Source organism: Babylonia areolata, chromosome 2, assembly GCF_041734735.1.
Source record: "Babylonia areolata isolate BAREFJ2019XMU chromosome 2, ASM4173473v1, whole genome shotgun sequence".
Classification (NCBI taxonomy): Eukaryota; Metazoa; Mollusca; class Gastropoda; order Neogastropoda; family Buccinidae; genus Babylonia; species Babylonia areolata.
Window position 1 is genome coordinate 2,331,876 of NC_134877.1, and position 16,906 is coordinate 2,348,781.

Below are 16,906 nucleotides of genomic sequence, written 5' to 3' on the forward strand. Positions count from 1 at the left end.
TTTTCAAGGTAGATAAATCTGATAGGATTGGTAGTGGTTGCTTGAACGTGGTGCACCTTTTATTTTCGTTATATTACTTATAATTAAAATTTGACCGTTTAAACAGACTGGATTTGGGTAAGTGGTCATTTCTATTTTATCTGCCTTCAAAACATTAAAAACTGTTATGTAAACCATTTGGAATCAAAATATATTGCACAGAATCACGGTGCCGGCATTTTTTGAATTCATCTTAAAGCATGGACTGATGGAGTTTATGAACCAAACATTACAAACATAAGCATTTTTTGGGGGGGTATAAATTAGGGCTTCCCATTTTTAACACTTTTTTTTAGAAATATACTTTTTTCTGATTTTATTTGTTTGTTTTTTGGGTGTTCTTCTCAAAAGTCTTCCTGTCGGTACTAAAATGCCAGAGCTGGTTCCTGCCGACGAGTGAGCCAAGTGTTTTAAAATTCAAAGGACTCGTCACATATAAATCACGTTTAGGGGTGATCGTCCCATTGTTTTGAATTGCCACACCAAGATTGGCTTTGCCCAGTATCCTCAGTGAGTCAGTCCATGATGAAATGGAAACGGCTATTTGAGTATTTCCACCGGCCATGCTAATTTCCTGAAATTGTAGTTAATGGTAATTAATTAAAAAAAAGAAAGAAAAAAAGGGACGAGCAGGGCTAATGCTATTCTTTTAATTCACCATTGACATGCATGCACATTTAGTGATTCATCTACACAAATGTAACCTAGCAACATGCATACACATGTGCACAGTGACACACACACACACACACACACACACACACACACACACACACACACACACACACACTCCCCACCACTCTCTCTCTTCTTTGAGACAGACTCTTATCAATGTCTGTCTCGTTCTCTCTCTCTCTCTCTCTCTCTCTCTCTCTCTCTCTCTGTCACACACACACACACACACACACACACACATACACGCACACACAGAGAGTTCTTCAGTACTTGGGGTTTTATTATTTTTTTCAGTGTATCACAGACACATTTTATTAAAAAGTTGAAATTTCCCTGTTACATTATTTCATGTCATAGTTTGATCCTTTGATCCTTTTCGTCTTCTGTTTTTATTAATTGTTGTGACAGGAGGGTCCAAAATCACTCAGTTAAAATCCTGAACATGGGTGAATCTCCTCATGAGTTCAAGCTGAACAACCCTCCCAACGATGGCATCTCAGCCGTCAAGTTTGGCCCTCACTCCGGCCAGTTCCTGTTGGTGTCCTCCTGGGATGAGAGTGTGCGTCTGTACGATGTCGTGTCCAACACCATGAGGCTCAAGTTCAACGCAGGGGATCCGGTTTTAGACTGCTGTTTTCAGGTCAGTCTCAAACTTAGCTTCAGTTTTAGTTTGAAACATGTGTCGAAAGTGGTAGGATTGGTCCATGTTATAAGGACCAGGACTTTTACTTTCCCCTCCATTGGACCTTGAGTTGTGGTCTTGGAGCTTGTCTTTTGGATGAGACAAGAGACAGAGGTCCCATATATACTGCATGCAGTTAGCGCACAGAAAAGTACCCTTGGCAACATAAGGGTTGTTTCGTTGGCAGAAATCTGTAGAAAAACCTGCTTTGATATATAAAAAATAAAATTTGCATTTGTGTTTGCAGAGAGAAAAACAAAAACCAAAGAAGAAGAAAAAGCAGCACTGTGTTGACTTACTCCCCCACAGGAGAGCAGCCTGAATTTCACATGCCAGAGCAATGTGTTGTGACCAAAAAGTGATAAATGCAATATAACACAATAGAATGCAATACTATAGAATACAGTTCAGTACAATGCAAATTACAGTGTGGTTCGTCCGTCGGGATCGACGAGGACCATCTAGTCATCCTGGGGGTGGGTGGGTTGGGCTCTGTGGGTGCGTAGATGACTGATCAGGCCAATCCACGCCCGGAAGGTTCTGACGCAGTGTGGACAGGGCATGGTGGCGGCTGTCGGGGACTTGCTGGCACTGCTTTTCCTGGCCTGTCTGCGTTGCTCTGCTGCAGCGATTCTGTTGGCCTCACAGGATTTGGCGCCTTTGTGGACAGCTGAACGCCACTTTGGTCTGTCTATTGCATTCAGCTCCCATGTGTCGTGGCTGATGTTGAAGGCCTTCAGAGAAGCTTTCAGAGTGTCAGTCCAGTACAATGCAAATTAAATGACAGTACAATGCCAAAGTCTAATACAATGTTTTTATGTTCTTTTTCCCTCAGGATTCAGCACGTGCTTACAGTGGTGGGCTGGACAAAGTGCTGAAAACGTATGACTTCAATACTAGATCAGGCAAGTGGCCACACCCTCAGTTTGAAAAAGAAAATAAATAATTCTAGTTTATATTTTCTTGCTGTTGTTGTATTTTCCTACATTTACCAGTAAAAAGTTCCATGGTAAAAATGGCTTCATACTATTCTGTCATTGTTATTATTGTGTTTTTTTTGTTTTTAGTATTATTACGGTTATCATCAGGTATTTTTCTTTGCTTTGTTGTTTTGTGTTGATAGTGATGATGATAATAATAGTATTATAATACATGCAATAGCAAGCTCAGAGCGCTCCACAAATCCAATTATTATTGATTTTGATTCATAATATTTTCTTCCTTTTTTATATTAATTTTACCCAATGATTCCATATTGATATTCATGTCAGTTTTTTCTTCTTCTCACCGTAGAAAGTATTTGATACTCTTAAGCTTCTTCCACTGACTTCCTATTTCTGTATTTCTGTGTCTCTTTGTATCTGGTACAGTCCATCCCCCACCCCCACAAAAATGTAGGAAAACTGCAACATATTGGAGTAATGGCCTAGAGGTAACGTGTCCGCCTAGGAAGCGAGAGAATCCGAGCACACAGGTTCGAATCACGGTACAGTCATCAATATTTTCTACCCCTCCACTAGACCTTGAGTGGTGGTCTTGACGCTAGTCATTCGGATGAGACGATAAACCAAGGTCCCGCTTGCAGCATACACTTAGCACACGTAAAAGAACCCATGGCAACAAAAGAGTTGGCCCTGGCAAAATTCTGTAGAAAAATCCACTTTGATAGGAAAAACAAATAAAACTGCATGCAGGAAAAAATACAAGAAAAATGGGTGGCGCTCTCAGTGTAGCGACACACTCTCTGTGAGGAGAGCAGCCCAAATTTCACAGAGAAATCTGTTGTGACAAAAAGGAGAACTGCAATACAATAGAATATTGATTAATAACCTTGTATTCTGTTGTTAATACCATTGTCTATATCACTATTATCAGGGTTTAAAAAAGAAAGCCAACTTTCCTGATTTGTAACAGTGTATTCTGTAAGCCAGGGGTTTCTGATAAGGTATAAATGCACTTCCCTGACAATTAGAACATTGAAAGGATGCTCTATATGTTTTTTTTGAGTGGGTCCATGAGATGTTCTGAAAATTACTGAATAAATACAACAACAACAACAAAAAAAAGAGTGAAAATTGTGTATCGGATTTGGAACCAGTCAGTTGGAAGGATCGTCTGCTACAAAGTAAAGTTGTTTCCCTTTCTTGGTCCAGAAATCTGTTTACTGGAAGGTATGCATGCTGGAAGGTATGCATGCCTGCCTCTTGTGTGTGTGTGTGTGTGAGTGTGTGTGTGTGTGTGTGTGTGTGTCTGTATGTGTGTGTGTGCAGCAATGGAAATTTGATTAGAACGTGCAGCATCAGATTGACACCGACAGAAGGTAGTCTGGGACCTCCTGGAATTATGATGGAACTAGAAGAGTCCCTGGGACCCCCAAGGTTTTTAGCTTAGCACAAGCCCTGTATATATTTATATATATATATGGGCTTTAAGGACTTAGAGTACTTAACTCATTCAGGACTTTAAGGACATAGAGTACTTAACTCATTCAGCTCTGTGCCTCAACATTTCCTTGGCGTCTTTATTTATTTATGCACTTTTTTTTTAACTCACTCAGTACAGCCAGCCCTCTCTTCTCCTCTACACAGACCCCTCGGATGTCCAGTGGGTGTCTCAATGACCCAACCTTTAGCTTCTCTCATCAGAATTGTGGTATTCTTTGTCAACATTCACCTCTTCATTATAAGAGCCTTCCGCTTGTAACATTTTGATGGTGGTAATTGGGGTGAAATGCTGTTAACGTCGTCTCTTTCGCCGTTCGTATGGAGAGAGTTAATGGTGTACATGTTGCTACATGTGCATAAGCTACAAGAAAAGGGAGCTAACTTCTACAGTATTTCCACCTATGTCCCAATGTGTCAATTTGGAGAAAGAAATGAGTCAGTTCAGCATAATTATTGTCTTCAGTTTTTACACATCAATAGGGGCTGGGGAATCAGCCAAGGCTGTAAACTGCCAAGGGTTGAATGGGTTAACACTGGTGATAGTAAGTCTTCAGATTGGTGTTTATTGTAGAGATTCCTGGCTTATTTCAGTATATGCATGTCACGATGTCTCTTGTTTTGTGTGTAAACAAAGGGGAAGCCTAGAAAGAGGTAGAAAAGAGGTCGGATCAGTTCGCATATTGAGGACAAGTGATGCACACACTCGCACTCTCTTCTCATACCAATAGCAGGGTCACATAGACTAGAGTGGCAGTGTCATGGGTGTACGTAGAGTCACACACACACACACACACACACACACACACACACACACACACACACACTCACACGCACATACACCTAACTTATTCTTGATGCGTGCTACATCACACGGAATAACACAGAGGGGTATCTTTCTCCATGGTTTGCAGACATGACTGTGGGCAGTCATGAGGCTCCGATCCGCTGCGTGGAGTTCTGCCCGGAGGTGAACGTGGTGGTCACGGGCAGCTGGGATTCCACTGTCAAGCTGTGGGACCCCCGAGGGCCGTCTGCCGCTGGCACCTTCAATCAGCCCGACAAGGTCAGTGCCCCCAGACACTGCCACACCTTGACGGCTTGAGAGTAGGGTGGGTGTGGGTGTGGGTGGGTGTGTGACTGAGTGTGGCACCTTCTTCTTCTTCTTCTTCTGCGTTCGTGGGCTTCAACTCCCACGTTCACTTGTATATACGTGAGTGGGCTTTTTACGTGTATGACCGTTTTTACCCCGCCATGTAGGCAGCCATACTCCACTTTCGGGGGTGTGCATGCTGGGTATGTTCTTGTTTCCATAACCCACCGAATGCTGACATGGATTACAGGATCTTTAACGTGCGTATTTGATCTTATGCTTGCGTATACACACGAAGGGGGTTCAGGCACTGGCAGGTCTGCACATATGTTGACCTGGGAGATCGTAAAAATCTCCACCCTTTACCCACCAGGCGCCGTCACCGTGATTCGAACCCGGGACCCTCAGATCGAAAGTCCAACGCTTTAACCACTCGGCTGTTGCGCCCGTCTGTGGCACCTTCAATCAGCCTGACAAAGTGAGTGCCCCCAGACACTGCCACACCTTGACAGTACAACTGTATACAGTGTGTGATACTGACAGCTGTGCATGGGTTGTGTGTGTGTGTGTGTGTGTGTGTGTGTGTGTGTGTGAATGCTTTTGTGTTTTTATATATGTGTGTGTGAGGAGGGGCTGAGTATTGGGGGATCAAGGTTGAGTGGCTGTGCATAGCTTTTTATTTTTTTGTTCAGTGTGACCTAACTCATTCATTGATTTCTAAATCAGTAAATGTGTATGTATCAACATGTATTTGGTTTCCAATTACTTCAAAATCATTTCAAGCATTATTACGGGTGTGCTGTGAATTAATATCTCATTTTTATTAAGCCTGTGTGGTAAATTGAATGCAATGGATTGCAGTATCGAGGCCAGATCATGATATTTTGGATGCATGCATCAGAAGTAAAATCTGGAACTTCAGAAGAAAAACGTTTGTCATTATAATCACTAAATAAGAAAAGGGTCATTTGAAAAGTTCTTTTTATAGTATGGATTGATTATTTCTTAGTAAGTTTGGGTTGGCTATTGCCAGACAGTGTTTTGAGTGTCCATGTAATGATGATAATAGTAATAATGAATCATTTTTCTAATGTTGACCTATTAAAATCTGGACCCTATGGGGAGTTTGTGGCCTCAGCAGGCTTCCTTGACCTATTGATGTGGAAAAATGCAGAAAATATATGGTTTTTCTTCCAAATTACGTGTGGACACACCCAGAAATAGTGTAGAAGTTAGCTCCCTTCCTTTGTGGTTTAAGTGTATGTATATATGTAGGAAGGTGAAAACTGTTTCAGTGAGACGAATTTTGATGACAGGGCTGCGGGCAGTGCCTGAGCGCAGTGCTTAATGAGTTAATAGCATAATCTCTCATAACGCAACTCATGCAGTGTGCTGTACACACTCAAATCACACACTTCTTGCACCAGCACCACACACACTCATGAAAGCCTTCCAGCCACAGAGCTTTGTACCATAGCTGAGGGAAGGCGTGGCAGAATCAGAGAATGTATGCCTTGAGACTGATAGTAAAGTCACTCAGATCGAGTTGGAGTGTTAAGCAGACTGGACTGCAGCAAAGCTCCAAATTGTGGCACAGATAATTTTATCTTGATTGATATTAATGCACCAGAAAGAATACAAAATTTCAAAAATGTCCTCATGCACAATAGTATTTAGCATTCCATTGTATGTACATTTTATGCTTTGGTATATATTCATCTTGACAGCATCTCCTTCAAGCAAGTGTCACTGTTATGATTTTTATGTTTTTGCATGCTCCAGAATTTAGGACTTCTTGTTTTCTATCTTGTACTTTTGGATGATGATGAATGATAATGGGGATGATGTAGATGATGCTTGGGGATCCATTTAGGTTTGGGATGGCTTGAAAAGGCTGGAGAAACAGAAAAATCGCCATCAGTTCCAAAATCAGACTGATGCGCTCTCTGGTCATGTCAATCTTTTTATATGCATGTGAATCATGGACCCTCACAGCGGACTTAGAGAGAAGAATAAGAGCTGTAGAAATGAGGTGCTTCCGAAGACTCTTAGGCATCTCATACAAAGACCACATCACGAATGAAGAAGTCAAGAGACGCATCCGCAATGAAATCGGGCCCTATACTGACCTTCAAACACTCGCCAGACAACGAAAACTGAAGTGGTTTGGTCATGTCACATGCTCCTCTGGTCTTGCTAAAACAATCTTACAAGGCACAGTGAGGGGAGGAAGAAGAAGAGGCAGACAAAGGAAGAGATGGGAGGACAACATTCGAGAGTGGACAGGCATGGAGCTGAGAGACACCCTGAGAGCGGCCGAGAGACGCGAGGACTGGAGAAAGGTGGTTGACAAAGCTTCGAAGGCGCCCCAAAGGATTCGGAATCTGAGGGATCGGTGACGGTGACGAAAAGGCTGTTCTCTCATAATGATGATCCCCATCTGAAGCAGGCTGAGAGATCTGTGCAGACAGTCATCCCATCTGAGCCCATAGCACACTCAGTTGTGGGATCCAGTGGCGAAGAGACCCCCACATCTGATGGGGATGGAACGCGTGTCCTCCCTGTCAGCTGTCTGTGATGCAGACTACTGTGCCACGCTGGCTGGTGTCGTGATTCTTCTTCTTCTTCTTCCTTTATGGGTTGCAGCTCCAGCGTTCACTTGTAGAAATACACGACTGGGCTTTTGCGTGTATGACTGTTTTTACCCCGCCATGAAGGCAGCCATACTCTGTTTTTTGGGGTGTGCATGCTGGGTATGTTCTTCTTTCCATAACCCACTGAACGCTGACGTGGATACACTAATTTACAGGATCTTTGACATTCGTATTTGATCTTCTGCTTGCATATACACACAAAGGGAGTTCAGGCACAAGCAGGTCTGCACATATGTTGACTTAGAAGACCGGAAAAATCTCCACGGTCCACCCTTTAACCACCAGGTGCCATTACCGAGATTTGAACCAGGGACCCTCAGATTGAAAGTCCAACACTTTAACCACTCGGCTATTGCGCCGGTCGTGTCATGACTGTTTTTTTTTTTTGGTCTGCTTCCCGGCAGGTGTACACACTGTCGGTGTGTGGCGACCGGCTGATTGTGGGCACGGCAGGCCGGCGGGTCTTGGTGTGGGACCTGCGCAACATGGGCTACGTGCAGCAGCGGAGGGAGTCGAACCTCAAGTACCAGACACGCTGCATCCGAAGCTTCCCCAACAAGCAGGGCTATGTGCTGAGTTCTATCGAAGGTCCGTGTATTGTGTTGTGTCGTATCGTATTGTATTGTAAAATTTGTGTTGAAGTGTTCTGTCAAAGTCAGTTTATTGTATTGTATTGTATTGTATTGTATTGTATTGTTCTGTTCTTGACAAAGTGCAATGACACTGAAACTGTTCTGTCAAAGGTCTGCGTATATTGTGTTGTGTTGTACTGTATAGTATTGTATTGTGTTGTGTCGTAATGTAGTATCAGAACAGATGCATACATAGCTTCCCCAACAAGCAGAGTTCTATTGAAAATAGTGTATTTTGTTGTGTTGTATTTTGTTGTATTTTACTGTAATCTGTGTTGTGTTGTGTTGTGTTGTATTATATTGTTTTGTGTTGTAGTATCAGAACAGGTGAATCCATAGCTTCCCCAGCAAGCAGGGCTGTGTGCCAAGTTTTATCAAAGATAAGTGTATTTTGTTGTAATGTATTGTATTTCTGTGTGAAATGTGGGCTGCTCTCCCTTGGGACAGCACGTTACCACAGTTCAGTGCCAGACATTTTTTTTCTGTTAAATCCTGTCAGGATGCTTTCGAATTTATGTATCTTTCAAAAAGTTTGATAGATGTATAGGTATATTTTTGTGTGTGTGTGAGTATCTGCATAATTTTGAATGGAAATGGTTTCGTGGAGGTGATCCTCTGTTTATAAAACATCATGTAACAACAGTTGTGAATTAGATATATTAATATTTCTTAGGAACATTTTAAGTTATAAGTTATGACCAAAGAAACTGATACTGAAACACAAATTTGTTCCTTATCAGTTTTATGTAATTTTTTTGGTTTAAATAGTTCTTTGATCAGAAAACATAAATGCACACATAAACAGCAGAACAACACCAAGCTATCAGCGTATATTGTGCTCAGTGTGATAAACTGTAAATAGTTTGGTTTAGAAAATGTTAAAAATGAAATATATATATATATATATATATATATTCCAGTTGTATATAAATGACAGTGATTGATGTCAATGCCAAGGCTACGGATATACTTAAAGGCATGACAATAAACAGAAATAAAATCATCGTCAAACTCCTGAGGATGGTGGCAGGATGGTTAAGGCCAGACACGGTAGTGAAATTTTGACCAGAATCATGATTTTTTGTGATTTTCGTTTTTTCGCATAATTTGCTTCTTCAACATCTAATCTTTACAGTCCGTTTCACCTGGGTACTATATTCACTTAAATAAAGCTTCAAACAGCATCAACATGCGTGATTTCTTGTGAGTACAAGCACATCTCTTTCTTTTCCTGTTTTCTCAGTTTTGTGTTTTGTCTTCGTAATACCATTTTTCAAAATGCTAATGCTCAAAAACTTTAAAAGATAGCAAGTTCAAACTTGGTACTTTCTTTCTTTATGTATTCATCTTTATTATAGTGCAGTGGTTTGTATAGTACTAGTAAAAGAATGAATATACACTCATTTGAAAAACATTATGTCAATGAATTTATACACATTTCAACAAAAAAATAATAAAAAATCAATGTATTTATTCAAATTCCAAAATACCACTGCACTATAATAAAGAACAAATACAAATAAATCAAATAAAACAAACAGAAATAACATATCTATAAAGGTACTGAAGTTTTAAGCTTTTAATTTTTTTGTTTGTCGGCCATTTTGGATTCGTTTCCATGGAAACCGTCACGACAAATTGCACAAAATGACCTTTTTAGACATGTTTAGTCCTATATCTTTGCATACCATGTCACAGAAAGCCATAAACGTCAAGTTTATTTCATATGTTTTTGTACTACCGTGTCTGGCCTTAAGCAGCATATCTGCCTGTACTGTGTCCGTGAGGGAGTGGGTTCAATTCCTGCTCTTGCCCTTTTCCCCAGGTTGGACTGGAAAAACAAACTGAGCGTCTAGTCATTCGGATGAGATGATAAATTAAGGTCCCATGTGCAGCACATGCTTGGCACACTGAAAAAGAACCTATTGCACCGTAAGTGTTGTCCTCTGGCAAAATTCTGTAGAAGAAATCCACGCTGATAGGTACAGAAATATATATATATATATATGCATGCACTCAAGGTCTGAATATGCGCGTTGAGTTATGTTACTGTCAGGCATCCGCCTAGCAGATGTGTTGTTGCTTTTATGGATTTGTTCGATCGCAGTGAGTGACGAGTCCTGGAGAAAGTGAAACTGAAAGTGAAACTGAAACTGTGAAACTCACTGTTCACAACCTACGACAGAAAACAACTTGTTCACAACCAGGTCGCGTGGCAGTGGAGTACCTGGACCCCAGCCCGGACGTGCAGAAGCAGAAGTACGCCTTCAAGTGTCACCGCATCAAGGAGGAGGGCATGGAGAAGATCTACCCGGTCAACGCCGTGGCCTTCCACAACGTCTACAACACCTTTGCCACGGGAGGCTCTGACGGCTACGTCAACATCTGGGACGGCTTCCACAAGAAGAGGCTGTGTCAGTTCCACAGGTGTGTGCTGGTGCCTGTAGAGAGTAGGGAGGGTTTGCAGGCTGGCTTTCGTGGGGGACCGTTCGTCGCTTGTAGAGTGAGAAGTAGGTCATACGACATTGTAGGCAGCCCGCCACTGTAACTGGCTTCTCTCAGTTTGCACTGCCTCTGTTTGGACAACTTTTCGGTTGAGATTATTTGAATGGATCGACGGGCGCAATAGCCGAGTGGTTAAAGCGTTGGACTGTCAATCTGAGGGTCCCGGGTTTGAATCACGGTGACGGCGCCTAAAGGGTGGAGATTTTTACGATCTCCCAGGTCAACATATGTGCAGACCTGCTAGTGTGTATATGCAAGCAGAAGATCAAATACGCACGTTAAAGATCCTGTAATCCATGTCAGCGTTTTGTGGGTTATGGAAACAAGAACATACCCAGCATGCACACCCCCGAAAACAGAGTATGGCTGCCTACATGGCGGGGTAAAAACGGTCATACACGTAAAAACCCACTCATGTGCATACAAGTGAACGCAGAAGAAGAAGAAGAATGGACCAGTTACTGTTAGAATATGTAATGGCAGAGAAAACACAGAAGACAAAAGCAAATAATGGGTTTGATTATAAAACCAAATGTATCTTGTAAACTTGCAAAGAATAGTCACCAAAATTGTTCAAAATACTTTTGTCAGGACAGCAGTGTCCACAACAAAAGTTTAGGCTTTTCGGTTCTGGCTAAAAATAATCCAGTAATCTCCAGGAAAATCAGACACTGACAAAAGTGGGTCTGAAAACTCCGTGCTGCCTTTCGGTTATCTTCTGTCTGCCCGGCCAGACTTGTGTACTGACTGTTGCTATATTTATGTTCTGAAAAAAACTTGGAGACTGACTGTTGCTATATTTATGTTCTGAAAGAAACTTGGAGACTGACTGTTGCTATATTTATGTTCTGAAAGAAACTTGGAGACTGACTGTTGCTATATTTATGTTCTGAAAGAAACTTGGAGACTGACTGTTGCTATATTTGTGTTCTGAAAAAAACTTGGAGACTGACTGTTGCTATATATGTGTTCTGAAAGAGACTGACTGTTGCCATATATGTGTTCTGAAATAAACTTGGAGACTGACTGTTGCTTTTTTTTTTGTTCTGAAAGAAACTTGGAGACTGTTGTTATATTTGTGTTCTGAAAGAAACTTGGAGGCTGACTGTTGCTATATTTGTGTTCTGAAAGAGACTGACTGTTGCTATATTTATGTTCTGAAAGAGACTGACTGTTGCTATATTTATGCGCTGAAAAATATTTTTGGAGACTATTGTTATCTTTGTGTGTTCTGTAAAAAAAAACTTGACTGACTGTTGTTATATTTGTGTTCTGAAAGAAACTTGGAGACTGACTGTTGTTATATTTGTGTTCTGAAAGAAACTTGGAGACTGACTGTTGTTATATTTGTGTGCTGAAAGAAACTTGGAGACTGACTGTTGTTATATTTGTGTTCTGAAAGAAACTTGGAGGCTGACTGTTGTTATATTTATGTTCTGAAAGAAACTTGGAGGCTGACTGTTGTTATATTTATGTTCTGAAAGAGACTGACTGTTGCTATATTTATGCGCTGAAAAATTTTTTTGGAGACTATTGTTATCTTTGTGTGTTCTGTAAAAAAAAACTTGACTGACTGTTGTTATATTTGTGTTCTGAAAGAAACTTGGAGACTGACTGTTGCTATATTTGTGTTCTGAAAGAAATGTGGAGACGGACTGTTGCTATATTTGTGTGCTGAAAGAAATGTGGAGACTGACTGTTGCTATATTTGTGTGCTGAAAGAAATGTGGAGACTGACTGGTGCTATATTTGTGTGCTGAAAGAAATGTGGAGACTGACTGTTGCTATATTTGTGTGCTGAAAGAAATGTGGAGACTGACTGGTGCTATATTTGTGTGCTGAAAGAAATGTGGAGACTGACTGGTGCTATATTTGTGTGCCGGAAGAAACAATAACTTGGAGACTGACTGGTGTTATAATATACTCGTGTCCAGAAAGAAACTTGGAGACTGACAGTTTGAGTCCAAGGTTTACGTGCAGGGATATGAGAGCACCTGTTCCTCCTTTTCTTGTCAAGGTTTACGTGCAGGGATATGAGAGCACCTGTTCCTCCTTTTCTTGTCAAGGTTTACGTGCAGGGATATGAGAGCACCTGTTCCTCCTTTTCTTGTCAAGGTTTACATGCAGGGATATGAGAACACTTGTTCCTCCTTTTCTCGTCAAGGTTTACGTGTAGGGATATGGGAGCACTTGTTCCTCCTTTTCTTGTCAAGGTTTACGTGCAGGGATATGAGAGCACTTGTTCCTCCTTTTCTTGTCAAGGTTTACGTGCAGGGATATGAGAGCACTTGTTCCTCCTTTTCTTGTCAAGGTTTACGTGCAGGGATATGAGAGCACCTGTTCCTCCTTTTCTTGTCAAGGTTTACGTGCAGGGATATGAGAGCACCTGTTCCTCCTTTTCTTGTCAAGGTTTACGTGCAGGGATATGAGAGCACCTGTTCCTCCTTTTCTTTTCCAGGCGCTTTTTTTTTTTTCCTTCCCTTTGGTTTGTTTTTTGTCACAGTCTACATGACTAATAATTACGTTTTTTAAGTTATGATATGGGTGTGTGTAGTCTGCTGGTCGATGAGCAAAAATGATAGCAAATAAATGTTAGTGCATGGGAGATAACTCATGCACATAATTCCTGTTCAAAAAAAAGTCAGAGATCAGATTCCTGCACCATGTATCTCCATAGCATCTCTGACTTAAGAATAAATTATTATTGATTTTTTTTTTAGATGTGTTAATGCCATTGTTTCTTCCATAAAAATCAGTTTACATGTTGTTAAAATGTTTTTGCATCTGCCATCTTCATAGCGTTTCCAGAAACTTCTGTTGAAGAGTTGCAACCATTTCAGATGAAGGAGTTTTAGACAGTTTTGAATTGTTGGAGAGGACCTCATTTCCATAATGATGTTATACCATAACTGACCTTTCCACTGTTTGATGCCGCCAGTGAAAGCAGATTTTGTTGCTGTACTCACGAGCAGAAGAGGAATTCTCAAGGCGACTGATTAACTCTTTCGCCACCACAGGGGACTTTACTGAACTAGACAATTCGCTGCCATAGGCAGCTTAAGTCAGCATCGAGGGCTCTTGTTAAAACTAGGACCATTTTTGACTCACTTGCATAAACAAAGTGAGTCTATGTTTTAACCCGGTGTTCGGTTGTCTGTGTGTGTGTGTGTGTGTGTGTGTCCGTGTGTCTGTGTGTTTGTGTGTCCGTGGTAAACTTTAACATTGACATTTTCTCTGCAAATACTTTGTCAGTTGACACCAAATTTGGCATAAAAATAGGAAAAATTCAGTTCTTTCCAGTCATCTTGTTTAAAACAATATTGCGCCTCTGGGATGGGCACACACACACAAAAAAAAGAAGCCTAATTATATGCAAACTGCATTTACTGTTATATTTATATTTTTTGTATTCTCTAAACTTGGCACTTTGACCTCTTATTCGGACACAACAAGAAGAGGAGTCATTATTATCATTTTTTGTTCAAACAGGAACTTCTTTTGCTAAGCATGGAATTTTTATTTATTTTGCAAACGTTTTGGTGCAGATAGTAAAAAAGGGAAATTACTCTGTAATTAATGCTAGGGGACTTAATTTATCACAAGTGAGTCTTGAAGGCCTTGCCTCTCTTGTTTACAATGTAACAAAGCTTTGACAGCAGCAGCCAACTTTCCTGTGCATTAGGAAACTGATTTACTAACCTTCCCCCTTAAGAGAGTTTGAAGCAAACACATCCACTGTGTTGTTCGGACATGAACCAAATCGTGTGACTGAAAGTCATTGTCAAGTCAGAAATAATGTTTCACACAGAAACTGGGCAGTGAAAGAGTTAACGAGTTCTCTGTGTGTTGAGTGCGCTTGACCCACTTTAAGATAAGATAAGATAAGATAAGATAAGAATAACTTTATTATCTCCAACTGGAGAAATTTGGTCAGGTGCATTATCACAACATAGACAAGTAAACAACATGGGGACCATAACTGTAAAAGCCAACAACAGCCCCAACAAATATTACGAAGATACAAATGTAAAAAATATCACATACATCGTTTCATACATACATCCACACACTGCAGGTAATAACTAGTATTCTTAATGTAAAAACAGAAAGAATTAAAAACATTATTTGAATATAATTAGCCTACTATACTGCACATTGATTATAATAGACAGATAAGATAAGAATAAAGATGAATTGCGGAAAACCACAACCAGATAATCAGCACACACCCGCACCGCACCCCCCCCCCCCCCCACACACACACACGGATAACTTGATTAAACAAGAGTAATAAACATATGTTCTCAAATAAAAGCATTTCACATATTCGCTTTTAAAAACTTTGCAGTCACACAGCAGACGAACTAAAAGAGCCAACAAACTGGGTGATAAAGCCAATGTTTTAGCAGCGTGAGAAGAGTTTGAAATGCATCTGACAGAAGGCTGTGATGTTGATGAGACGAGTGATGACAGCGATGAGGGTAATGATTGAGAAAAGAAAAAGAGGAAAGAATAATCATTTGATACTTTCAACCCCTGGCTGGAAGGCAGAAATGAGAAGGCAGAAAGAATTACAGTTTTCCCCCAAGTAACTCGTTATGTTACCAGTCACTAGTAATCAGTTTTGAAAATAAAAATTTCCTAACTTTTGATAATTGTATTTTTGGGGTGGTGGTTGATTTTTGACTCACTTGTGTAAACAAAGTGAGTCTATGTTTTAACCCGGTGTTCGGTTGTCTGTGTGTGTGTGTGTGTGTCCGTGGTAAACTTTAACATTGACATTTTCTCTGCAAATACTTTGTCAGTTGACACCAAATTTGGCATAAAAATAGGAAAAATTCAGTTCTTTCCAGTCATCTTGTTTAAAACAATATTGCACCTCTGGGATGGGCACAAAAAAATAAATAAAAAAAAGAAGCCTCATTATATGCAAACTGCATTTACTGTTATTATTTTTTTTTTGTATTCTCTGAACTTGGCACTTTGATCTGATACTCTGACACAACAACAAGAGGAGTCATTATTATCATTTTTTGTTCAAACAGGAACTTCTTTTGCTAAGCATGGAATTTTTATTTATTTTGCAAACGTTTTGGGGCAGATAGTAAAAAAAGGGAAATTACTCTGTAATTAATGCTAGGGGACTTAATTTATCACAAGTGAGTCTTGAAGGCCTTGCCTCTCTTGTTTTTTTTTGTTTTTTCTTTTTGGCTGAAGTAAGCCAAGACAGTAGACAGTCTGTGGGGGGAAGGTCAGGGGCAGCAAACTGGCAGTACTAAGTGAGCCAAAAAAATGTTTCAGGTACCCGACCAGTATAGCATCCCTGGGGTTCAGCAGTGATGGCAGTGTGCTGGCCATCGCCTCGTCCTACATGTACGAAGAGGAGGAGAAGGAGAACGTGCCTGAAGATGCCATCTTTATCCGCAACGTCACTGACCAGGAGACCAAGCCCAAGTCATGATGATGACCACCAGTCCTCCCAGCAGCAGCAGCAGCGTTTATTCCGTACTGCTGACCCCAAAAGGGGAGCAGCTCCCATTTGCCTTTTCCAGTTTAGTCTACCCCCCCCCCCCACACACACACACACACATGCAAGCACACACACACACGCACACATGCATGCATGTGCACACACAGACACATGCCGACACACTCACACATGCAGGTGTGCGCGCGCACACACACACACACACACACACACAGAGCTAACCAAGCAAGAAGGCACACTGGCAATTTCACCAAGTCAACGATAGACAAACAGGAAAAAGGCGAATGAGGATGACATTACCCCCCAAAATCTGAAGTGACCTGGTGTGGTATTTTGTTTGTTGTTTTGTTTTGTTTTATTCTGGGTGCCAGGGACAACTGGAGTGAGAGAATGGGAGAAGGTGGGTGTGGGTGCAGGGGGGGGGGGGAATTGACTGGATGGAAAATGCTGTTTTTTTTAACTTTACCAGGAAGGTTTTAACTTTTTCAGGTATATGGACGATGTTTTGACATGGAAAGCACTGAAACATTTTGTGGGCAGTTTTCTTTTCTTTCTCTCTTTTTTTGTTTTTTTTTGTGACTGAACAATCTCTAAAAAAAGTTACAGATGGACAGCAGGGCAAATATTTTTGTTTGTTTTTTTTGTGCTGCCTCATGGTCTGCACCACTTCAGTGGCATTCCTCCTCCACACGGCTGC

The 16,906-nt window shown here is 41.0% G+C and overlaps 1 protein-coding gene across 1 annotated transcript; it reads left to right on the plus strand.

Annotated features, from left to right (window-relative positions):
* Window positions 1–16: 16 nt before the first annotated feature.
* Window positions 17–16,322, plus strand: LOC143296463 (mitotic checkpoint protein BUB3-like). Its single transcript, XM_076608413.1, has 7 exons — window positions 17–117; window positions 1,123–1,354; window positions 2,232–2,301; window positions 4,752–4,903; window positions 7,989–8,172; window positions 10,424–10,643; window positions 16,023–16,322. The coding sequence occupies exons 2-7, from the start codon at window positions 1,157–1,159 to the stop codon at window positions 16,180–16,182; spliced, it is 984 nt and encodes a 327-aa protein (XP_076464528.1). The 5' UTR covers window positions 17–117; window positions 1,123–1,156; the 3' UTR covers window positions 16,183–16,322.
* The last annotated feature ends 584 nt before the right edge of the window (window positions 16,323–16,906 follow it).

Bases quoted from the DNA above. Each gene is read 5' to 3' on its own strand.
- LOC143296463 (XM_076608413.1), top strand. From the start codon at position 1,157: ATGGGTGAATCTCCTCATGAGTTCAAGCTGAACAACCCTCCCAACGAT. The intron at 1,355-2,231 runs GTCAGTCTCAAA...TTTTTCCCTCAG, and splicing joins TTTTAGACTGCTGTTTTCAG to GATTCAGCACGTGCTTACAG. The intron at 10,644-16,022 runs GTGTGTGCTGGT...AAAATGTTTCAG, and splicing joins AGGCTGTGTCAGTTCCACAG to GTACCCGACCAGTATAGCAT.